This window comes from Bos mutus, chromosome 16 (genome assembly GCF_027580195.1).
Source record: "Bos mutus isolate GX-2022 chromosome 16, NWIPB_WYAK_1.1, whole genome shotgun sequence".
Classification (NCBI taxonomy): Eukaryota; Metazoa; Chordata; class Mammalia; order Artiodactyla; family Bovidae; genus Bos; species Bos mutus.
In genome coordinates, this window is record NC_091632.1 from 70974732 (window position 1) to 71000565 (window position 25834).

The 25834-nt window shown below is 33.8% G+C and overlaps 1 protein-coding gene across 2 annotated transcripts in view; it reads right to left on the reverse strand.

Moving 5' to 3' along the window:
• Window positions 1-25834, reverse strand: part of BRINP3 (BMP/retinoic acid inducible neural specific 3) — a 485075-nt gene that overhangs the window by 457257 nt on the left and 1984 nt on the right. For both annotated transcript variants that reach the window (XM_070384505.1, XM_070384504.1), the window contains exon 2: window positions 5307-5592. In XM_070384505.1, the coding sequence (XP_070240606.1) occupies window positions 5307-5542 (236 nt within the window). In that variant the 5' untranslated portion in view covers window positions 5543-5592. The remainder of the gene's footprint in view (window positions 1-5306; window positions 5593-25834) is intronic.

Consider the following 25834-nt stretch of genomic DNA (forward strand, 5'->3'; position numbering starts at 1 on the left):
CTTCCCAAAACTTAGAGGCCTAAAGAAAGATTTGGTGTTTGCTTATTAATGATTCTGTGAATGAATGAGCATTATGAGCTGGGCTCAGCTGTCTGGTTCTTCCAGTATGCCTAATCACCAATGTAGTTTTCAGTTTTCTACCAGATCAGCTAGGTCTGAATATCCTGGGATGGCCCCACTTCCTCATGTGGTGATTGTTTCTGTCTGGGGGCTGTGAGGTCCAAAACACATTATCTGGCCTGGTTCCTCTCTGCTCTGTGTGGTTTCTTCTGCTCTATCGGTCTAGACTGAACTTCTTCAAAGGTTGTTTTCAGATCTGATCCAGTGCAAGGCTAGTACACAGACACTTTTATAATCTTCTTCTTGCATCACATTTGCTGATGCCACACTGACAAAAGAAGGTGAACGCCAAGCCCAAAGCCAATAGCCCAAAGCCAAATATGCAAAGTCGTAGAGATGGAGAGATCTGAGTCACCAGGAGATGTGACTGCAACAATCTAACACAATTTTATTACATCTATGGCAAATAAATCAAGGATATATTTATTGAACAAACCTGACTAATAAATATGAACAGAGAAAGATGTAAGTTGTGCAAAGGATTTGTTTTTATATATTAGAAGATTTAATTCCAAAGATGTGGTCAATTATCTATGGAAACTTTTGGTTTTACTTAACTGTGGTAAAATCATTAATAAGTTTAATTTCAAAAGTATGAGTTTTAATTATTTTTTTAACATGTCTGCTATTTACAGACATACTATTTAAAATCTCTGGATGGTAGCTTTTTGAAATTGATACAGTATCATCAATAAATGGCTGCAGTAAAAATCACATATTTAAAAAAATGAAAGGTCTTTGTAAGCAGCAAGGAAAAATTTGATTTTTATACAGAAATGCATGTATATGTAACAAAATATAATTTTGTATCAGAGCACATATTACTCACATAATTGAACATTTCTATAGAATACAAAAGGGCTTAATAAATGTTAATATTGAATTTGTGAATAACTCAAAGAAAAAATTAATTTACTTAATCTGAGGATTCCAGTTTTTTAATTCAAAGCTGACACAATATGTATTTACTTATTAAATGATTTTGAAATATAAAATCCATATGAATAATTGTCTAAAATATTTAGAGTCTATGCATGAGTGTAACAATTAAGCAATTTAAGAGTACTGTTATTATTTTAGAGATCACTCATTTTCCCTTAAAAATCCTATCCTTCTCCAATCTTCATGGAGATAACTGCTATCCTGACTTTTATTATAGTCATTTCCTTGGGGATTTTTTTAGGTTTTACCAACCATGTTTAGGTATGCATATCTAAATATAATTTAGTTTTACCTGTTTTGTGAACTTTGTGTAATAAAATCAGATTATGTGCAAATGTTTCCTGTGTTATGCTTCTTGAACTTAACACTCTGCTTGGGAGATTCATCCAGGATCCTGCTGGTGGCTACACTCTTGTTAATGTTAATATACCTGAATTGATCAGGGTTTTTGGCTGTTTAATGCTTTGAATTCTAGGAAATACATACACATCTGAAAGTGTTTTCCTCTGTTTTTCTCCTAGAAATGTAATACTTTTGCCTTTCTTATTTAGATTTTTATTCCTTATAAAGTAGATTTGTGAGTATGGTACTGGAACGAGATCTCATTTCTACTTTTCTCATGTGTGTGCTCTCTCAGTCATGTCAGACTCTTTTTGACCCGGAGGACTATTGCTCACTAGGCTCCTCTGTCCACAGGATTTTCCAGGCAAGAATACTGAAGTGGGTTGTCATTTCCTCCTCCAGGGGATCTTCCCAACCCAGGAACTGAGCCCGCGTCTCTTGCATCTCTTGCGTCTCCTGCATTGCAGTTGGATTCGTTACCTCCGAGCCACCTGGGAAACTGCTTTTCACACATGGCTACACAGACTGCAGAACCTGTTTATTCGAAACTCTCCCCTCCCCCACACTCTATTTCATTATACCCCTGTCACGAAGTGTCCATACACTCACTTTGTTTCTAGACTACCTTATCCCTTCCAAGTCATTCTTTAAATATAATTTTTCTGGGAACATTACCAAGAAGACCAATAAGACATCATATTTATCCCTATTGTCTCTTATTCTCACCCAAATTTTGCTTTGAAAAATCGCTCTGAGGAATCGAGCTAAGTTGTAGTAAATTGATACATAGTAATATCATTCTTTAAAGTTATAAGAAAAGCATCATTACTTCCCCCCATGATTTTCTTACACATGTGGTTAAAAAAAGAATGGTAAAAGTTAGGGGGTGGGGAAAGACTTTTATTTTCTGGCAACATATATGGATTTACACATGAGAAATATCTTTTTTTGTGGGATAAAAATCACCATCTATTTTATCTTAGAATTCATATCCCTGGTTCAAGAAAATGGTGTCAGAAATACTAAAAGTGTGTCCCTTGTTCAGAGCTCTTATAATTTATTTAAAGGATGAGGATTTCTATGGTGTGGAAGAAATTATATGTTTGCTGGTGGGCCTACTGACAGAGGGTGTTTCGGAACATAATAACTGCCATCACAAGGCTTCCACTTATTAAGGGGCCAAGTGTACTCCTAGTCTGTGCTTCACATGGGGCAAAATTTTTCCAGGCAGAGTCCACTTTCTAAAAGTGAGAACACTTGCTTAAAATGCTTACCCTAAGTTCCATTATCCATCTCTAGCTAAAATATAGCAGAAAATCCAATCTTTAATATTTAACCAAATAACAATTTAAGTGTTAGCAACCTCATTCTAGGTCTTCAATTCAATGATCTTCTCATAAAGTAATCACTTCATATTTTTAACGTAGCTTCAGAATAAAACCTAAAAATATAATACACTTCAATTTAAAAATAAGACTTGATAGTTGACACAAATGCACAGTATCAAGAAAAAAAAAAAAAAAAGTGGTTCCTTTTATTTTAAGTTCTAACTATGATTCTGGCAATGTTCAGTTGTTATGATCTTGTTGTTCTATATTTGAGGTGAAAAGAAAAATATGTTACTGGAAAAGAAGATAAAATGAAGACTGACAACTGAAAGAAATTTGACCTAATTATTCATGCTTAATATGTTGTACATTTATAACTAAAGCATTTCAGATATTATGTCAATGCAATAACTTGCAAAAAGAAGATTATGACAGTAATAAGCACTTGTAGATTTTGATCACTTTTCAAAATGATATGGTCCCTTAAAATGATAAATTTAGTGCTTAATAGTGAAAAATACAAATTTTCCACTTATGTGTCTTAAATATTCAGTAATTAAACATTTATGAAACATAAGTCTAAAAATTATTAAGACAAATATTTAAAACAGAGGTAAGAACTAAACAAAGCCAGAAAGCCATTCTAATCTTTGAATTTAGATTCTCAAGTTCTCAAAAATAAGGTCAACTTCACTAGGGAAAACTCATACCCATATAACCCATCTATTATATCAAACAGATAGGTAGACAGCATTCTCTGAAATGAGAGGAAATACTCGACGTGCCAAGGCAAATGGAATCCTCCTGAGTCTACTACACCGTTCATTTTATAGCAACCATCACTGATCATAGCATCATCAGCCATTGTGTCAAAGGTTATATAAGTTGTAGTCTGGTCCAGGCAGAAGGACAGGGACATCTTATTCCATTGTTTATAAATAAACAATTCCCATTTACGTTTATTCAACAACACAACAGTAAAAACATTAAAAGGATGAGGAGTAGAGAGTTACTGAAGGTCTTTATGAATAGAAAAACATGAAGACAACAGGGAATGCATGAACCCTACAAACCAACCCCAAGGCATTGTTTTCTTTATTACCTTTCACTGTGGTGATCCAAAGATTGCCTCTTTCATTCAGCCAAGAACCTCTGTACACATGTCAAGCCATGTTTGCAACTCACAGCCAATCAATCGATAATCCAAAGCTCAACAATCACACACAAGACAAGACCTCAGACCTCCCAACAGAGATGCCATAGATCCTGGAGACATGCTCTGGCATCCGTCTGTTTGAGAGACTGTTAAAAATTTTTCTGCAGAATGCTGAAACAGAACACAGTCTCATTCTCTGAAATGTAATAGCTTCACTCAGTCTGTGAAAGAAATCTGGCTAAACCCACAAAAACATGTAAAAATGATTATAACTGGAATCATAATATATTGACTGCATTTCAGAAAGGAAATCTTTAATATTTGTCATTTCATTTACTAAAGTAGAATGATTCTTTTTTGCAGACTTGTGACAGAGCTCTTGGCTGCCTGGAAGAAAGGGACACACACTCACATAGAGCAAGAATTGCGTGATGCCTTACGGAACATGTTCAGTACCCTCAGTCTCTTCTGTAAATATGCATGATTTATACAGTTCTCAGAATGCTATATGAGAGACTACATACAGACCAGAAGCACAGTGCCCTCTGGTGCGCATATAACATAAAATAAAATATTTATATAACAGGAACTACACAGATACAGACACCAATACAAAATGAAATGTTGCTTCTGCATGCATGCTAAACCAATCACTGGGAATTGTAAACTTCTATCATGAAAAAACAAACCAAACTGATAACCTTCATAAAATGTTCTTTATGGCATAGATCAATGCAATCTAACTCATTCAGGCAACCACTTGGATACCCCTCTACTTAATGGATTCACTGCACTTGTGGGAAGCAAGCAGTCTGACAGATTTAATGTATGACTCCTTTTGTGTAACTTATTTAGATTCAAGCTTAGAAGAGCAGTGAAAGTTAAAGGCCATATATCTCAATCTATTCCTTTTTCTTGGCCCTTGCTCCCAGATCCTATTTATGTGCATTTCCTTTTTATCCCATGGCCATTTCCTCCAGCTTCTGAATGTGCAATTACCTTGCAGGTAAAAAATGATGAGGTGACTCAACTTCTCAGTGATTCGTAGAAGATACCATCTCCATTTAAGCTAAAAAAGGTAACAAAGCATGGTACAAGGTAGAAAGGAAATGCCATTCAAGAAATTCTGATTTAAAATTTTGAGTATTTAAAGCGATAAACCCAGCCTCACAGTGAATTGAAATTTAGTCTAGAATTTGGGAGCGGTACACAAATGGTCACCATTATCCAGTTTTTCTGGAAGAAGTTACATCGACAAGAAATGCTTTGCAATAACCAGAAAACCTTACCGTGGTGAATGGCAAATAATAACCCTTCATATAAACCCTTTTCCATCTGAAACTTGCCCTTAGAGCAACTTACTTATCCACCACCTTCAAGGAAGACATCTCTGCCATTGCTTTCCCTTTGCTTCATACCTGTATATCTTGTATCTTGTGCTAAATCCCTGCCGGCTTCTGTCCACAAAATCTGTGTATTCCTGTGAACGATGGAAGGGTCCCTTATCAGAGAGGAGCCAGTCGAAGGGGCTTGTGGCATGCTGATCCGAAACAGCAGCAACCGCTAAAACCCAGCAATGAAGACTCAGTGCTATCCACTCCCATGGAGCCATCAGAGAGAACAATTCAGCACCAGCTCTGCTTCGCCATATCATGCTTCCACTGGGGACTTAGAGCCTTCATTCTCTTAGCTTTCCCTCAACACCTAGACAAAATACACAGGCAATTAGTTAGCCCCTGGGAGGTTCTTTTCTAGCAGTTAAGGTGCTGAGGTGGAAAATCCTTTTTAAAAAGTCTAATACCATTGTCTTAAATTAGATGATAGCAAAAGTCAATCGTAAGCAGTACACCAAAATGATTTTTTTCCAGAGCTCTTTCATACTTAGGTTGCTTCTCTATTTGTTTGAAAATAAGTCACTGAGTTCCAGCAAACCTTGTCAGGGCAACATCATACAGTGGATCACTAAAGCCCACTGTGAGCAATGATCATCAGAAATTTTCACTCATAATTACTTTTTCAGCAAAAATGTTTTATGACACTGAACAGTTTCAAAAGAAACACTTGATATGTTTATTTAATAAGTTATGTTATAAATTTTAACACTACATGTATTTTATCCTTTACTTCTTTTAGAGATAGGCTTTAAATTAATTAAAATTATACAGGTAGTTATTTCCATAATAAAGATAAACTAAGACGGAATGGAACTGTGGGTCTTAGAATACATAAATAATTTTGTGTGTGTGTTTATGCATCTGCCATTTATCTAGCTCTATATTTAGATAGATGGATGGGTGTGAAGGTGGGTAGGAGTGGGGGTAAGCATGTTTATTCAGATATTTTCCCATTATTCTGATAGGGAAAAACTTTCCTGATTAAACAGAATCATAATTAAATAATTTCTAGGACTCTGAAAGATTTAAATGTGCATCTGTGTGTTATTCAAAAGATAAATAGGCATATTAATAAAATTCATATACACACACAAAAAGATGCATATTATATATAAACTATGAAAATACATACACTAATTTTATAGGCATTCAAAACTAAAGTAACAAGAGGCACCATCCCAGTGTGATTCAGTGTAATGACTTTACACAAAACAACTGATACGATATCTATAGGTTATGCAAAATATTCTACAAATATCTGAATTCAATTTTACTTTCCATCTCACAAAACCTTTTCAATATTATTATTTATAGCACAGAAAACTCTGCAGTAAATAAATTCTGACTAGCAAGAAAGTTTGATTGTGAGCATTTTTGGTCAGTAAAATCTGTTTTAGGGAGCAATCAAAATGCACAGTATTAAGTAAAACATTTTAACTATGATGGTTGCCATATTTCTTTGGTGTTAGGTTAAACTGATTGATAAGCTTAATTTGCTTTTAGTTATAAACCTTTAATTCATAATATAATCCTAAACTATTTCAATATGAAAGATATACAGCAATTTTGCAACTAAAACGTGTCTCAAAACAATGATATGATATGATTGACGTAGGTCATCAGATTCAGTTTCACCCTCTATACAATTATAAGGTCCAATATCCATACACTATCTAATTCACCCCAGTATTATGAGTTGTTCCTGTGGTGAATTTTAAATGTGAGGACTAAAAAATGACCTCATCTGTAAGCAATGTGGGACACCTTACAAGTGACAATATTTTAAAAATGATTTATCATAAGAAAGGACAATATCATATAATAAAATGATTTTGGAATAGGAGTTAAAAGACCCTGAATCCCCATTAATTATTTGTAGAAACATAACATTGTCAAATGATTCAGGTCATAACTGACGGAGAAAATACATTTTTCTTCCATATTGGTTTTATGTGGAAGCTATACCATTTACCTTAAAAACAATATATTTCATTTTTATTCATAAACTAAGAATTATTATTATGTATAATGGTAAGGTATAACACATCAATGACTAACAAATATTTCTTATCTTTGCGAAACAAATTTTATTTTCTTGATCAAATATATTCAAATAAACAACACAATCATTGCTACCAAAAAGTTGTATTTTCTTACCTAAAGTATCTAGAATAGTAGCATGTAGTAAGGACATTAGGAGTGTTTTAAAGCATATTTTACACTGGTACAAAATCATATAATTATATACCATCAAATTAAATCCAACTCTTTAACGTCAAGTACATGATTTTGTTAAGATACAGCATGTTATTAACATAAATGTAGGATATGATTGACCCAGATGGCACTTAAAGTACTATCCTAAAATTCTGTAATTTTTAGTATAATTACCCAGAACAACTGCTTTTAATATTTTCTTTACAAATAGGTTGAATACGTGTCAAGATCTTCATAATTCTTACTTGTAATACACAGAAAGCTGGAAAGATTTTCTTAAATTGTGTACAGGGAAACTGCCTAAAAATGTTAGCATTAGATTTATTTGTGTTTCTTCAACTTCTGATATGTGTACATGTTTCCCTCTTCTCTTTAGAAATGAGTTTTTCTGACAAAACAGTTTATTAGCACATGGGAATAAGAATCCTGCCCAAATTTAAGTAATTTGGAGGATCTATAGAAATCATTATATTTTAAGGTCTTTGGTGGCTCAGCAGTACAGAATCCACCTGCCAATGCAGGAAACACAGGTTCAATCCCCGGTCAGAAAGATCCCCTGGAGAAGGAAATGGCAACCCACTACAGCATTCTTGCCCAGGAATCCCCATGGACAGAGAAGCCTGGCTTGCTAGAGTCCATGAGGTCACAGAGTCGGACACAACTCAGCAACTAAACAACAGCAACAACAATGACCCAAGTACAATACCTAACAGTTCTGTTGAAGTCTTCTTTAAGAAATAACTTTGAAGAGTTACAAAACGAGAAGACAAGTAGAGTTAAAATACATTAACACATTATTATATTTAGGCTTTCAAAAATCCTTAGAACAAGTGACCATTAGGCTCCATATTCATGAACAAAAGGATATCATTTACCTGATTTTTCACAAAAGCAGGTAAATGCACATGTGAATTACCCTTGTACATGAGTACTAATTTTAAAATTATTACTGAATTGTCCTTATTATAATATGATAACTTTGTGAGCTATATTACCAGTGGCAAAAGTAATGAGTAGAATTCCTTTGAGGATATTTGGAAGTCACAAGTAAACAGCTAAACTCAGAGGTACTATTAGGAAAAGAAATCATGAGAAATCATGAAAGTGAAAATTATAAATAATTCATCAATTCCATTCCCTGGAGTGCAGGGATAGTACAAAATGATCTTAAGTTTAATATTCCTGAATAAATGCCTAGTGAGTGAAAGTTGCTCAGGCGTGTCTGACACTTTGTGACCCCAGGGACTAGACAGTCCACGGAATTCTCCAGGCCAGAATACTGGAGTGGGTAGCCATTCCCTTTTCCAGGAGATCTTCCCAATTCAGGGATCGAATCCAGGTCTCCCATATTGCAGGTGGATTCTTTACCAGCTGAGCCACCAGGGAAGCCCAGGCAGATTTCTGTTCTCTTTTTCTTGTTGTTTAGTCACTAAGTCATTCCCAACTTTTCTGCCACCCTATGGCATAAGTGCCTAAGAGAACAATTAAGGAAATAACAATGTCAATGCACAATACTTTACAGAACATGTAAGGGTATATTTTATGAATAATAAAAGAGATTTAGGGTAAAAAATGTATTAAAAACAAAAACATGAATTTATATTAAAAAGTAGTATTGCTCTAGATTTCCTTTTCATAAAATAAAAGAAAGTAAGACTATTGAAATATCATACTATTTAAAAATATATATTTAGTACATGGTCTACTTGTAACAAATTATTTCTCATAAAATAAAATTTAGTGAGAACGTTATCGATTCACACATTATTATTACTTGTAAATACCTAATGGCCTTGAGAATCTACTCAGAAAAAAACACACTAAGACTATATTACATACTTAGTAATATATACCAATACATGTAATACATAATAAATACATAAAATATGATATATATATATACATTTTCTAGTATATTAAACTAGTCTTCCTCACTAACCCTCCATAATCTTATTCCAGGGTAGTGGTGCACAACTTTTACCTAAAATGTGACACCTTATGCATATTTGAAATTCATAGAATACGGAAATGTGTAAAATAAAATATGTTCTATCATATGACAGGTGAATTTCTAATGTAACTGAAATTACAAAGATGAAAAGCAGATTAGGAATCACTGATACAGACTTACTACCCTTTAGAATCATTAGTCAAATCATTGAGGGTCATCATGTAAACCATATTAATTCATTATCCAATATCTAGTTGGTATTCCAATGCTAATGATTCCTATTTATTAAAAAATTAACACTTCATGCTATATGATTGCTTTTACATCTGCATTTAGACCAATTTTTACTAAATGTCTAAAATATTTTCTGAGGGAATAAAATCCACTTGGGACCTTGTGAATGCAAGAAGTTTCATAAATAATTGTGTCAAAGATCTTTCTTTTTTTATTTTGAAAAATGTAAAACGCACAGAAAAGCTAAGAAACTAGTAAACACATATATCCTTCAACTAGATTAACCAATTGTTTATGTTTTACCACATATTCTAGTCAGTATTTCTCTCTTTTTCTATCTCAATCCCTTATAGATTGTTTTGTATGGAACAAAAATCGAAAGAAAATTGCCTAATTTGCCAAGGTCATAGGCCCATTCTTTAAATTTCTCAGTATGAGCAACTACTGCATTGCTCCACAAAGTAACTTCTTAACTTGCGTAATCACTAATATTACATTTGTAAATATACATATTTGAATCATCAAAATAAAGTCTCCAATTTCCAGTGATAGCATTCATTTAAAAAGCCACATTCTTCCAAATAATGAAATGTAATATATTATTCTATCAAATATAAACATTTATATTTATACATCAAATATTTTAAAAATATATCAGGTATACAAAGAATAATTATATTATAAAATAAGCATATTTGTATAAAATAGTTCCAAATTCTATTAGTATATAGCATACTATTATCTTGTATGCGTGTGTGCTGAGTCACTTCAGTTGTGTTTGACTCTTTGTGACCCTATGGACTATAGACTGCCAGCCTCCTCTGTCCATGGGCGTCTCTGGGCAAGAATACTGGAGTGGGTTGCCATGTCCTCCTCCAGGGGATCTTTCCGACCAGTGATTGACCCTCATCTCTTATGTGTCTGAATTCGCAGATGGGTTCTCTACCACTAGGGCCACTTCCAAAGCCCCATTATTATCTTATCATATATTATATATTTTTATTATATATTGAAATAAACATTAGCTCTGAATGAAATAAATGCGAGCTCTAAATAACTATTAAATATAACATTGTATAAGTAAATAAGTGATGGAAAAGTTAAAACATATTATAACTGTAAATTTTTAATAGCGTCTCCACATTTAGTCATTATTTATATTCCTACTTAATATAGAAAATAAGCATAAAAGAGTAACTCTTATCCATCATTTACAATGTACAAAACACTCTGCTATGTTGTGAGATGGATGTAAACCCTAGTGGCCACGAAAAATACCACTTCTGTCCTCAGAAGTTCAGAATTAACTGAGGAATGCCGTATGTAAGGCAGGACGCACTGCCCCTAGTCATCTCTGTCAGAAACAGATACCTCTGTCAACTGAAAATCAACATTCTTTCATTTGTTTCTTATTCTGGTGCTTTATCTTACAAACGATATTTCCATTCACTCAGATCTACTTTTCCTTACCGTCCAGTTCCAGAGTTCTAAGAGTTCTTCCTCCTGTTGCGAGGGAAAGGTTGATGACCGAAACTACCTTCCTCTGCCAGGCACAGGGGTAACCACCAGCCTGAGCCTGTCTCTCAAAAGGAAAACACGGGCTGAAAACTAACCAGAAGAATTTCTGAGGGGCTGAAAGGACGGGCATTCCAGCCCACAGGAGGTCTCATAAAACTCACCCAGGAGAGTTCTTGGGAGGGGCTAAAAGGAGGAGGGAGGAGACCACAGGTCCTACTAACCTCCCAGAACCTGTATGAAGTACTACAATAGCTTCATAAATGGTCATCCTAACACTGATGTGACTCTCTCCAATCTGTCTTTTTAACTGCAAAGCTATCTTACTAAAAATAAATAAATAAATTTGAGCTTGCACCACTTTTACTCCCACTCTGTAATCATGAGGTCTTTCCCGGTAATTAGGCAGTAAAGAATCCGCCTGCAATACAGAAGCCGCAGGAGACACAGATTGGATCCCTGGGTGGGAAAGATCCCCTGAAGGAGGGCAAGGCAACCCGCTCTAGGTTTCTGGAGAATCCCCATGGACAGAGGAGCCTGGCAGGCTACAGACCACAGGGTCGCAATGATTTGGACACGACTGAGGCAACTTAGCACACACACACGCCTGTGATCATGATGTTGCCCTCTGGATAATATCCAGACTCTTAAGAAAATTTATAAAACTTCCTTCCTCAGCTTCCCTGGTGTCTCAGTGGTAAAGAATTCACCTGCCAGTGCAGGAGACAAGGGTTCGATCCCTGATTCGGGAAGATCTCACAAGCCTCTGAGCAACAAAGCCCACGCACCACAATTACTGAAGCTTGTGCGCCCTACAGCCTGGGCTCTGCGACAAGAAGCCACCGCAATGAGAAGCTCACAAATCACAACTAGAGAGCGGCCCCTACTCGCTGCAACTAGAGAAACCCATTGTGGCAACAAATATCAAGCACAGCCAAATAAATAATTTTTTTAAGTGTCTTCCCTTGTTTAACTTCATTCAAACCCCATGCCGTGCATATGCCACTACCATTATCAATCAAACACTCAACTCTGTTCCAGCCATAATTTTATTCCACAAATTCTCCTCACTTTCTCCCTATCCTCAGCACCTTTGCTTATGCAGTTTATTTAACCTGAACCATGATTTCGACCTGGACCTCTTCACCTGCCGAAACCCAACCCTATCTCTGAGCTTCAGACTAGGTTGTGACTTCCTCCACAAGGCCTCTGCGTGACCCTTCTAGGTTAACTAGTCATAGTTTATGAAGCCATTACTTCACCTATTATAGCACATCGACACTGCATATTTATCTGTGTAATGTCTATTTGTCTGCATATCTCCCCTGCCCCCAATTAGACTTCGTTTTAGGAGGACAATAATTGTTCCTAGTTTAATGGCAACTGAGTACAGTTAGCAAAGTGTCTGAAATAAAATTGTTTGATAAGTATTGTTTGAGTGAATGAATAAATGATGATTAATTAAGTACTAAATTGAGGTGTAATTAATGTGATACAGATGGCAAGGTTAAGAAAACTTCTTCAATGTGGGGAAAAAAAAGAATGTTTTATGGAGGAGTTTGCAACTGACCTATGCCTCAGGATGGCACTGGCTTTGACAGTTGAGAAAAGAGAGAAATGGAGTTCTGAGGTCATAGTTTCTGTGTTCAAATCATAATCATAAATGACATGTTCAAGCAGTACCAAAGCAAAGCATTCTTAATGTTCAAAAATTGTTAAGAACAAGGATCTGAAAGCACCCTTATTAATTATTAGCTGTAGGTAGACATATAAGGTATTCTCATGATCACACACACAATTGGGGAAAGCTAGGAAACTTTTCATTTATGTTCCATTATTCAAGGTTTCAAAAGATAGACCAAATGAATGAGAGCTCATGGGCAAAGTCAAACACAAATCCTCTTCCCACTAATGAGTGCAGTGTGTCACAGAGTATTGCAACTGTTGAATTTAAAGAATAATAATATAGATACAGCAGTGGAATGGGTTGGCGGCTTGCTTTGGAAGGTAGGGGATGGGGAGAGACTGATGATGAAAATGACATGCTATATTTAATTTCTTCACAACAAAATAAACATATATTAAGATCTTTCGATATGCCATGCATTTTACCAATATTTCCTCCTTTGCCTCCGAGAGGCACAGTGTGGCATGTTTTATTATCACCGTTTACTTATTTAGATGACTGAAGTTCAGGGCGAAAGAACATGCAGCAGTGCAAGGGTTCAAGCACTTCTCTTGAACTTAAACCGAAAACTGTGCTCTCTGTTAGACCACACCACAGCCAAATTAGAACTAATTGCATAGTGAAACTTATTTATTAGGATTTTCGTTGCCACTTAATGAAATGCTTTTGAACAAAATAAAATCTTTAAACGGACAATATAAATAATAAAAATAGAAAATAAAATGAAAATGGGATCCTTTTATCTCAGGCAATTATAAGCAAGTGATCTGAGTAACTACATATTATGAATTTTCATAATATAGGTTTTCATATGATGGCTTTTCAAAGCATGTCTGCTCCATATACTTTAATGTTTTCAATAAAGATTATAGCTTAATCAGCTAAATGTTACTCAGTTTAATATCTTTTAAGATGTACTACTATAAACTAAAAAACAAAAATCAGAAAACTAAGGTTTTCAGAGTGTATGTGTTATTTATTGTTAAAAGTATAATCATGGTCAGATTGATTTAATTTACCTATCTGATCTTCAGAGATATTACAAGATTAATGGTCTGATTACTCAATCTGATTATAAATTGTTTTATAGTATAGTATAACAACAACAAAAAAACACTATCCAACATACATAAAACAGAACTGGTGTCTCAAGATGGGAGACATAATGCCATTTCAGAGGAATGAGATGACTTTAATATTTTGTTGAAATGCAGCCAAAAATTTTTATATAAGGTCAGTTTTATTATGTTCTCAAACATACCAGATAAGGACAAGAATATGAGGATCATTTCAAACAAGTATTATTTGAAAGAACAATAGTGTGAAAACTCAAGACTACAGCTAAAAATATACATATATTTATATATTATAGTTACATTTAGCAAGGAAGATCCCTGGCTATAATAAAAATAATTTTAAACGTATAGCGTTTCATGAACACCAATTAAACTCAAATATTAAATTTGACATATTCAAACATGCATGCATGATATGACACATCATCTTCCGATATGCATGTACATACAAATTACCAACTTTGAATGTTCATGAACTATATGTAGTACATAGTCAAATTTAATAAAAGAATGAGAGTATCATTATTCAGTGATTTATATCATCTCAATAATGATGCATTAATTTATGACTTTAATTCAGTTATAGTTATGATCTATAATTTTAGTCTTCAAATGGCCTAAAATTGCTCTTCCTTAATCTAGACATTGTTTATTTAAAGGTATTGATTTTTAAAAATATTTATTTAGTGACAGACTTTATTTTGGGGGGCTCCAAAATCACTGCAGCCATGAAATAAAAAGACGCTTACTCCTTGGAAGAAAAGTTATGACCAACATAGACTGCATATTAAAAAGCAGAGACATTATTTTGTCAACAACAGTCCATCTATTCAAAGCTTTGGTTTTTCCAGTAGTCATGTATGGATAAAAGAGTTGGACTATAAAGTTGAGCACTGAAGAATTGATGCTTTTGAACTATGGTGTTGGAGAAGACTCTTGAGAGTCCCTTGGACAGCAAGGAGATCCAACCAGTCCATTCTAAAGGAAATCAGTCCTGAATATTCATTGGAAAGACTGATGCTAAAGCTGAAACTCCAATACTCTGGCCACCTGATGCGAACAGCTGACTCATTAGAAAAGATCTTGATGCTGGGAATGATTGAAGGCAGGAGGAGAAGGGGACAACAGAGGATGAGATGGTTGGGTGGCATCGCCAACTCACTGGACATGGCTTTGCACAAGGTCCGGGAGTTGGTGACGGACAGGGAAGCCTGGCGTGCTGCAGTCCGTGGGGTTGCAAAGAGTCAGATATGACTGAGCAACTGAACTGGACTGAACTGAACTGATGCCAAGTCTTAGCTGCAGCATGTGAGACTTTCTACTTTCCTGAGTACAGATCAAACTTGGAATTTCTGCATCACAAGCACTGCCTTAGCCACTGAACCACCAGGGAAATCCCTAAAGGTATTGAATTTTTAAAGAACCCAGTGGAGTAGGTAGGATTTTAAGGAACCCAATATACATAGGTAGGATTTTGCCACTCTCTTTTCCATACTTCACCAGGTGTATAGAGAAGTCATTGCTTTATCTTAGCGCATCTGTTGAAGTAAACAGTAGTATGCTGAAATGGAAAGAAAGTCATTCTGACTCTTAGCTATGCAATTTATTACTGGGTTTATATAGGAATTAAACCAAAATTAAGTTTTTCTTTTTCTTATGAATTGCTAATTCTTGCATTTTTCCCTTAAACAAATTTATAAAAAGTAACACTGATCTTTGAAGCAAAAAAAAAAAAAAGCCATTCAATTCCAGACATCACAAAAATCTGAAGTTCTCCACTCAGAGACGACAGAAACAATGGAAGCGCTGATTTGAATTAGCAATCCTTTTTGAATTGTACAGACAATTGTTTTGGTTGGGTTAATTACTACTTTAAATTCTTTTCAATATGTTTGTTGGAAATTATTAAAATAACTGCATACTGGATGGATTTTCATTTATTAGTCTTCTAAAATTTTACAATGTACTAGTATTATCCTCTTAAACACCTTAGTTTATGACCAAATGAGGAAGGATCTGCTGGCATAGGAACCCGTGGAGCCCCTCATGTCTAACACGTTGCCATGCACATTGTAAGGTTTGGGAACATGTGCTGAACTGAATTCCTTTTTATTTTATTGAAAATATATGAGCTGCTACATTAGGCACTGCTTATACTAGAAAGATATTGTCATTATATTAATATACTATAGTGCATTATTATTGTATTTTCTCACTATTCTTATTCTAAAAAAGTTGAGCTTTCTTGTTTTAAATCACATTGTTAAGACTGGACTTAGAAGTGAATCTTCTTAGTCATTTAACTCTGCTAAACCTGTATTCCAGAGGGCACTTGCCGTTATTTATTTTATTTAGCTGATGGAGCAATACAGTGCCTCTGAATTACAGCTTTAAGTGTTTTCCATCTTAATGAGGGTTAGTATTCCTCTGAGGAGGTTATATTGCAGAGGGAACTAATCTCCTGCTTGATTCTGTCAATACAATCTTGTCTTACCAATAAAGAGGAAGTTAAATGCTACTACCTAATGGTAGAACTGATTAGAAAAAATGAATAGAAAGTGAGTTCCATTCTCTAGTTCTGTCCAGAACATAGGAGACATTATTCTTAAAAGCCCAAATTTCAAGTCACTTGCTTTATCTTTACAGTTTAAATATAAAATATTTTGGTGTTTTGATATAAGCGATCATGGAAAAAAATCTTGGTAAGATTCAGATTGTACTCAATTTTCATTCAAAAGGAAAGCGGTCAGAGACATAAGAATAAAGTTCAAATGGAAGATATTTAGAATAGTATTTTTAGATTAAAAATCTAATTTTAATGTAAAATATGAGGGATGCTTCAGAAACCTTATTATAATTAGTATCTTTGACTACCAAAACTGAGAAACAGAAGACAGTCTAAAATAAAGATTAAAATAATCTATGTACAGGAATGAAGTGGAAATAACAGTACCAGACATCTGGATTTAATATGGTTACTATAACTGGAAACATGGTTCTGCTTTTTCTGGCATGCTCCAATAATAAAAAGCATTCTGGCTTGTGAAGGACAAAGTGCTTCTTGTCAGTAAAAGAATTCTGCCACAAAAATGCAAGTTTATAGGGAATCTGATGAAAAAAGTTAATTGAAAAAAACATACTCTGTGCAAATTCATGCATGTGCAAAGATAATAAACCTTTTGTTCCTGCCTTTATGTACAACAGCCTCAGTTACAGTTTTGCAAAGCTTTAGAAATGCTTTATAAAAATATATATATTTATGGTGAGCCTGAGTAAAAATTGAAAGTATAATCCTAACTTGTTGCTTAGCTAAGGTATCTGAACTACTGTTGATAAAGGCTCAATGATGTATTCTAAGGCTAAAACATAATAAACGGGATGAAGTTCAGAAATCTTGGAGTTTGGTAACCAAATGGACAATAAATCTCTTGCTCTTTAATAAGACTAAAACTTGCTTTGAAGTTAACCAGGCCTAGAAGGTGAAATGAGCTTTTGAATTAGAAGTCTCTATACTGAGAAACACAAATAGAAGTGTATAATCCGAAGTCACCCACACACAAAAATAGTATGTGGAGAAGGCAATGGCAACCTGGAGAAAGCAATGGCACCCCACTCCAGTACTCTTGCCTGGAAAATCCCATGGACAAAGGAGCCTGGTAGGCTGCAGTCCATGGGGTCGCGAAGAGTGGGACACGACTGAGCGACTTCACTTTCACTTTTCACTTTCATGCTTTGGAGAAGGAAATGGCAACCCATTCCAGTGTTCTTGCCTGGAGAATCCCAGGGACGGTGGAGCCTGGCAGGCTGCCGTCTATGGGTCGCACAGAGTCGGACACGAATGAAGTGACTTAGCAGCAGTAGCAGCAAGGAAGTTTCAAAGAAAATTTAATAAAATTATTAAAAAGTTTTTTCAAAGAACTGTATTGTTTTAGCCATAGAAAACTCTTTTAAAATAATAATATTCAGTTTCTTTATATTCATTTGCAAGGAAATGAAAATATTCGACCTCAAACATAAGAGAGGGCTTCCCTAGTCACTCAGTTGGTAAAGAACCTGCCTGTAGTGCAGAAGACCCAGGTTCAATTCCTGGGTTGGGAAGATCCCCTGGAGAAGGAAATGGCAACCCACTCCAGTATTCTTGCCTGAAGAATCTCATGGCCAGAGGAGCCTGGCAGGTGACAGTCCATGGGGTCCCAAGAGTCAGACACAACTTAGCAATAAAACCACCAACAACAACCTAAGACAGTGTGGTTATAAACATTGTCAGTGCACTCCTAAATTTATCTTCTAATTCTGGTTATAGGGATCATTCAACTTACAGGATAATAGTTCCTATAATAGTATAATAATTCCTGAAATGCCTGTAATAATGTAACAATTAATTCCAGTATAAACAACATGAGGCAACGATTTGTGTTATTTGATTCACTAATGTATCTATGCTGTGTGCTGTGCTATGCTTAGTCACTCAGCCGTGTCCAACTCTTTGAGATCCCATGGACTGCAGCCCACCAGGCTCCTCTGTCCATAGGGATTCCCCAGGCAAGAATACTGGAGTGGGTTGCCATGCCCTCCTCCAGGGGATCTTCCCAACCCAGGGATCAAACCAGGTCTCCCATATTGCAGGTGGATTCTTTAGCATCTGAGCCACCAGGGATGCATCTGTACCACCAAGAAAAGAACCGGAAACAGGGGGAGTCCTCAATAAATACAAGATAAAATAAGAAAATTAAATTTGTAAAGTGAATTTTTGCAACGTTAATATGATTTTCCTTTCACTGTAAGTCCTAAAAATCAAAAGGCATAAGCCATTGAAAGTGTTTCCACTAAAAAAAGCTAACATTGAAACAAATGAATCACCACAGACTCAGATGTCAACTAAATCAGTATGACTTTATTTGCAGAACCCTGCTTGTTCTTCCATGTCTCTTTAATAGTTATCCTTTAATATTATAGATAGAAAATACATTTTTTACTGACCTATCTGTAAACTGAGGAATTTGACAACTATCTCTTTCTCTTAAACATAATTATATTTACAATATCAAAATTGGACATGTGTGAAAATACAATGAGTGATCAAGCATTACATTTGCCTTGTGGATTATTTCTAAGCATACTTCAAATAGCAAAAAATAAAAAAATATGCCTCTTAAGCACAAGTGTGTCTTTTCATTGTTATATTCCCAAGCTTTACCCTAGTTCACTCGGTGGATCAGATGTCCATTAAATATTTCTTTTAAAAAAAACAAAAATCACAAAAAGATGTGATCTACAGCAAACAAACCAATCTATCAGCAAGCCGTTAAATCTTTGTCTGCTGTTCTCCAATTTATTCTGAACCAGCATCTAATAGTGTCAGAACGTTTGTGTTGCTCTTGTTTAGTCACTAAGCTGTGTCTAATACTTCTGCGACTCTGTGAACTATAGCCTGCCAGACTCCTCTGTCCATGGGATTTCCCAGGCAAGAATACTGGAGAGGGTTGCCATTCCCTACTCCGATTCAGACCTCTGGGTACTTCTAATTAAAGAATGAGTCTTCGGCAATGGACTTTTGCTTATCCAGTTTGCCAGAGATGCTGGGATGGTCTATGTTTGCATTGGTAACTATCCTTACAGTGCCTGGCGTTGGCAATATATTCTAGCTTGTGTAACTAAACTTTTTTCTAAATATGAACACCTGCTTTCCCCATCATTGCCCAACACAGAATTGTGAAAACATTTGGTATTTTCAAGGACCACTCTTGGCAATAAATTACTTTAACTGCTAAAATAGCTCAAACTGTCTCCACATTCAGGGAGATATAAAGAACTTAAGATACTAAGTTTAAAACGAAAAGTAAAGTAAATCTATTTTTAAAGGAAATCTAGATTATTAAAAAGTTTTTATATAAGAAGAGTCAGGCAGGTTTTGAAGAATTTTATAAGAAAGAATAAATGGGGCATTACTGTATCAGATACAGAGAAACTTGAATATAAGCTAATACCTAGCATGTCATGTACATACTAGAGGTAATTTTAAGTCTTCATTGAATTTGTTACAATATTGCCTCTTTTTTTATGTTTTGTTTTTTTGGCCACCAGGCATGTGGGATACTAGCTCCCTGACCAGAGATGGAATCCACATCCACTGCATTGGAAGGTGAAGTCTTAACCACTCCCAATAATTTTTAAAATCATACTGTCTGAACTGGCCAAGAATACCTTCTAAATAATAAACATAGGAATCAATATTGCAGGACTTATCTGAAACCAAAATCTGGTAATAGAAAAAAATTTAATAAATAGTTAATAACTGTCCAGTTTCAATGCTGAGCAAATACATTGTTATCTTCAGCTCAGACCTTTGCAAATCTATATTTAAAAGACAGTAAAGTCAGTCAAATTGTTATCATTTTTGTGATGAAAGAATCATGTGACCCTAGACTAAACTTTGGTTTACCTTACTGATTCAATGTTACTGATGAGAAAGAAATATATTTAATAGTTAATCACAGTTTATGTTGGAGTTGCTGTTTTTACTCTAAATCAGAATTGATTTCCTTAAAGAGACACTGTCAAGGATAGGTTGAAATAGTTCTAATGACATGAGTGATCTTTCATATCTTCCTGGCCTACCTTCATAGATTGTAATTTGTTGTTTTGTCTTTTAAATTGGTTAAAGAAGAGACGTGTTTAAATGTTCGCATTTCATGGATGGATGGAAGAGACATAAGAAAACCTGTTAGAGTTCACTCTAAGAGGAAACATGGATGCTGCAAGTTATTTTTCACCACAGTTATGTCACTATTCAAACATAATTGGTGTTACTCTTTTAGCTGAAGTATAAAGAAAACTATACATTTAAAATAATCTGCCCTTGATCTACAAGTTCCCAAATAAGCAGACAAGGTGTTGCAAAAATGTATATGTTTGGGAGTAGCAATGTAAGACTAGAAGTTCCACTCAGAGGTGAGAAGATGCTGAAAATAAGTACTTTAGTCAAAAAAGAGGCTTCAAGAATAACTTTGTGCTTCTTAAGAAATTACTCAGGATTGTTTTTCTTAGCTATGAATTTTAAGTTTAAATTCACAGTGAAGACTGGATTCATTTCTCTCAGTTCACATTTCAAAAAAAAAAAAAAAAGTGTTGTTTTTGAGTGATTGGGAAAATTTAAAAAGTGGAACAGAGTATAACTTACAAATCAAAAAAATGCACATCCTATCAAAAATTGCTTACTCAAGACAGGTTTTGAACTCAAATTAACAAGTTGGTTAAAAAGCTCATTAGGAGTGAAATTAGTAATAAGAAACAGAAAATATACTTTCTAATCTGTCGCTGTTGTTAAACGATCATTGGCAATTCATTTTTATTCTAGACTATTCAATTTTGGAAACTCTAGTCTTATTCCACATTATTTGATGTATAATCTTGAAAATATTTTATCACATGTATATAATGTATTGAAACTTTGTATTCTGGTGACAGGCCTGAATGAATAATTAGAAATTCTCATAGTAAATTCAAGTAAAACCACTCAATTTAAATGTTTTGAGTAAGCTAGACTTGGTCTGTATATTAATATATTTGATGTTATATAAGAAAATGTTGAGAAAAGTATCAGTTAATTATCATAAAGGAGCATTTTTTTTACAACTCTAGCGTGTGCTTTATTCAATCTTTAATGATTTTCTTGTGAATAATTAGATTTTGTTCATTACTATTTGAGGTATTCACTTCTGAAAAAGACTATTCCACCATCTCTGTACATACATTTACGGGGCTGATTTTTTAAAACCATTAGAAATATTGCCACACAAAGATAGGAAAGCCAGTTAAATATATTATCTATCTCAGAAACTCAGTGATTGAATTAACTTTTGTTCTATATTTACTTTGGCTACCTCAGAAGGCACTTCTATACACAGTATTAAATTGCATAACTAAAAGCAGTTACAAATCCTTGTATCTTAAAAGTACATCCATATCAAAGATATTACAAATTACAAAGGACTCATGATAAGCAACCTGCATAAATATGCGATTTCGTATTTTGATACTTGAGTGAACACATTTAAATTTACTCCTTGATTTGATCACTTTCCTAAAACGGCTTCTTTTCAAGAACATCATTTGAAATGTTTTAAAGATCATGTATTTAAGTTGTGAGAGTGTTTAATGAAACTATGAAGTAGTGAGTCACTATTTGACACTTAAAAACTAAAATGCATGCTTACTCAATTCTGGTCTTCCCAAGGCTAGATTGTTTTTTAATGGTGCAATATTCTAGAGATAGCTTTTAAAATTAACAAAATGCAAGACTCCAGAAAAGTTAATAAAAAAAAGCTCAGTCCTGATGAGGTTGGCTGATACTCACAGAAATCAGGAAGAAAAAGTCTAACTATAAGCATTCTTTCACAATAAATCTATAATGGAATTTAAATGAAACACACCATTATGAAACAATAATTCTTCTGTAGCAGAGAACTACAATACATTTGAAAGTAATGTTAACGTATTTATTAATTTAATCAATAAATATGTATTTTATAGATTTAATTTGCTGGAACTGTAGCATGGTAGTTTCTTTATTAGCTATTGAAACAAATTTGTTATGCCTGTGGTGCTTTTAAAGTCATCCACATCTGAGAAAATTAGGGTTTATGCAGTAATACAAATGCTCCTAAAATATAAGTTAATATAGGTTACATTGAGGAAAACTACCATTTGTAACTCTAAACTTAAAAAATTAAAAATGTGAGAAATTATAAATTGTAAGAAATAACAGTGAATATGGAAGAAAGATTCTATAAGATTCCTAATTATTAGATTGCATGTCATATTTTCACATCTGAATTAATGCTTTCTTGGTTAAAAATAAACAATTAAAATTTAACACAATTATTTATGTTAAGATAAAATAAAATCTACTCAGCTCACTGAAAGTATATTAGTTATATCTTTTAATCTTTGGGGGAAAAGAAACTGGTTAGAAAATTATCACTGTGTTTATTTCAATTAGAGCATCTAATAGTTATTCATGATTTGCTACTTTGAATATGAAATTGAGAAATATCCCAGAACTGTTTGCATGAATACTTTATTTCAAACATAAATATAGAAGAGCTAATTCATAGCTTATGAAATAGTTATCTATGGAAACTTTGTAACTGGATAGGTCTGCAAATAAGTAATTGGATATAAATATTCTTAATAACCCATCAAATATCCTTGAAATGATAGCGATAAAAGCTTTAAAATGTTATTGATGAGGATATTTGATGACCAGTATAAAATGCTTAGAGTGGCTATTTGATATTGCTAAGAAAAAAAAAGCTAGATCAGAACTTCTAGATATATTTTCAGTAAAAAGGCCATTAGTGTTCATGATTAAATTTCATCTTCAGAGAATCTTTTACTCTTATAGAATGGAATAAATATCTTTACACCATCCTTTTCTTTTAAGAGTCAAGACCATCCATTAGCAATCAATGATATTAAGCACATTTCTTTTTTCTTTTGCTCTTCTTTAGAACTCATGAATTGTAAACATTAAAATCATAAAACTAAATAACAGCACATGCAACTCTGGTCAGAGTTACACTACTAAATGTCTAAATGAAATTTTCCAAGTAATTGCTAAATTAAAACACCAAAAATGTTAGATGTCACCTAATTACTTCTGGTAAGCTGAATATGAGTTGATAAATGATAGAAATTACCGGTATGATTTTCTCAAGTTTATTCATTATGAAAGTTGTTATATGAAAATATTTTGATCTTGCTTTCAAATAATCTGAGAGAAATCAACAAGTTAATAATATAAACTTGCTAAGAAATCAGACTTTCACTAAATGACAGTGAAAAGCCAGTCAAGAACAACTATTTTTGTAAAAGTGACTCTTCTCCCAAGACAGACAGGATTAAAGTCGTAAAAACTAATGTGTCTTAAGGAGTAAGCTTTTCTCTTTCTAAGCTATATGATATCAAAATAAAAGAAACATTATGTAAACTCATTAGACACCATAAAAACAAACCAAGAATATTTGGTACTATATATATATATATATATTTTAAAGTTGAGTCAACATTACTTCTTTCATGGAGAGTTTTATCAGAAAACAAACCAAAAAAAAATCAAATGCAAATGATACCTTTTGAAAAATACATATTGTCTCCACAACATTTATCTTTTTAAAGCATCCTTATTTAGGGTCATTTTTTTTCTACAACAACACTCTGGTGTTTTTAACTATGTGAGAGATAAGGAGTGTAAAGAGTAGACAGAAATCTTACTAGGATCCCATTAGTGAGGCGGAACTAAAAATAAAACTGAGGAAGGAATCTCAGATCCATCTCTCTCTACTTTCACAATAACCCACTACTAGAGGTAAAAAGAAAAATGCTAGAAGACCTCATTAATCATAAGTCATAGTCATAATATACAGATACCTTTGGGATATTTTTTAATAAAAGATGTTTGTTCAAAAGTTGACACAGATAATCTTTACATTACTCTTTGTGTCTGAACTTTGAGCTTATGATACTAATACTCAATTTTCTAAATGATTTAAATTTTAGACACCTACTCTGGTCAGTAATTACTCATTTGGGAGCTAATATGAAAAAGATCAAAGTAACAAGTAACATAGGAAACGGAAGCATAGGTTGATAAGAAAGCATCAAAGTTTTGAAGTTCTATCAGTTGACTCTTTGCACTTGTAGAGAGAAAAACACAAAGGCACTGTCTTGAAAAGAAAGTCTCTTTTATTTAAAGAACACACAAACCTAGCAGTAAGGCTAATTTCATGCATGCATGTATGTGTATGACAGACACAATCACGCACAGACACTCTTAGAATCCCAATGGTTTCATCCTTCTTAGGTTTGATTTACTTCACTATCATATACCAATCTTTCAGCATGATTAAAATCAAAATGTATTATACTTTATAAAACTGTACATTTCCATTACAATGTTGAGTTTATTAAGAGAAAATAGCTCATGAGAAACTGAAATGACATATTATCTGATTAAATGATAAGTGAAATCTATCATATGGTATCATGCTTATTTTATTTTAAAATACTATTAGAGCAATGTAATTTAAAATCAATGCCTCCACACTCACCCAAAAGTGGACATACATATGTAATATAATATATAATAATGTCATGTTCACTACAATAGAACTCTAGAAGATAAAATGCAAAAGAACTAAGAAAGTGGAATTCATCGATGAATTACTTTTTCCAGTGGAGTAAAAACTACCTCTTGCATCAAACTAAGAAAAGCACTATAACTTTGCAATTTTATGACCCAAAGTTGCAATTATCTTTCATATGTCTTCAATATGTTATCAGTGAGCCTTACAAGCAGAAAATTATTGATCAGAGATCTACATCAATAAATGTAAGCACTTAAAATATTTCCAGAGAAAAATCTTAAAGTATATGATTTCTTAGAGAAGAAAAACTGTTAGAAATAAATGGAACAGTTTTAGGATTGTACCTTATTAATATTTCTTTTTGCTTCACTGTGTGGGGACTCCAGACTCCTTAAACATATTAGCATAACATAACAAAACAATTTCAATAATAATAACAGAAGTTCTTCAAATTGAGTTTTAGCATTTTAATTGAGATTTTTTTTTTTGGGGGGGGATGGTTGTTAAATCTGAGAGTGGAAGAAATCTATTGGCTGGTAACATTATACATCTACAAAACTTGGAATTTTAAAAGTCTTATTTATGGGAGATTTTTCATAATGGAAAAAATTGTTTATATTGTATTTTTCGGTTTCCCACTGGTCTCCTAAGCTCAAAGATTTCTATACTGGGGTCAAACATATCTTACCTTAGGGCAAGCTCTTTTCTCACCGTATTTGACAACA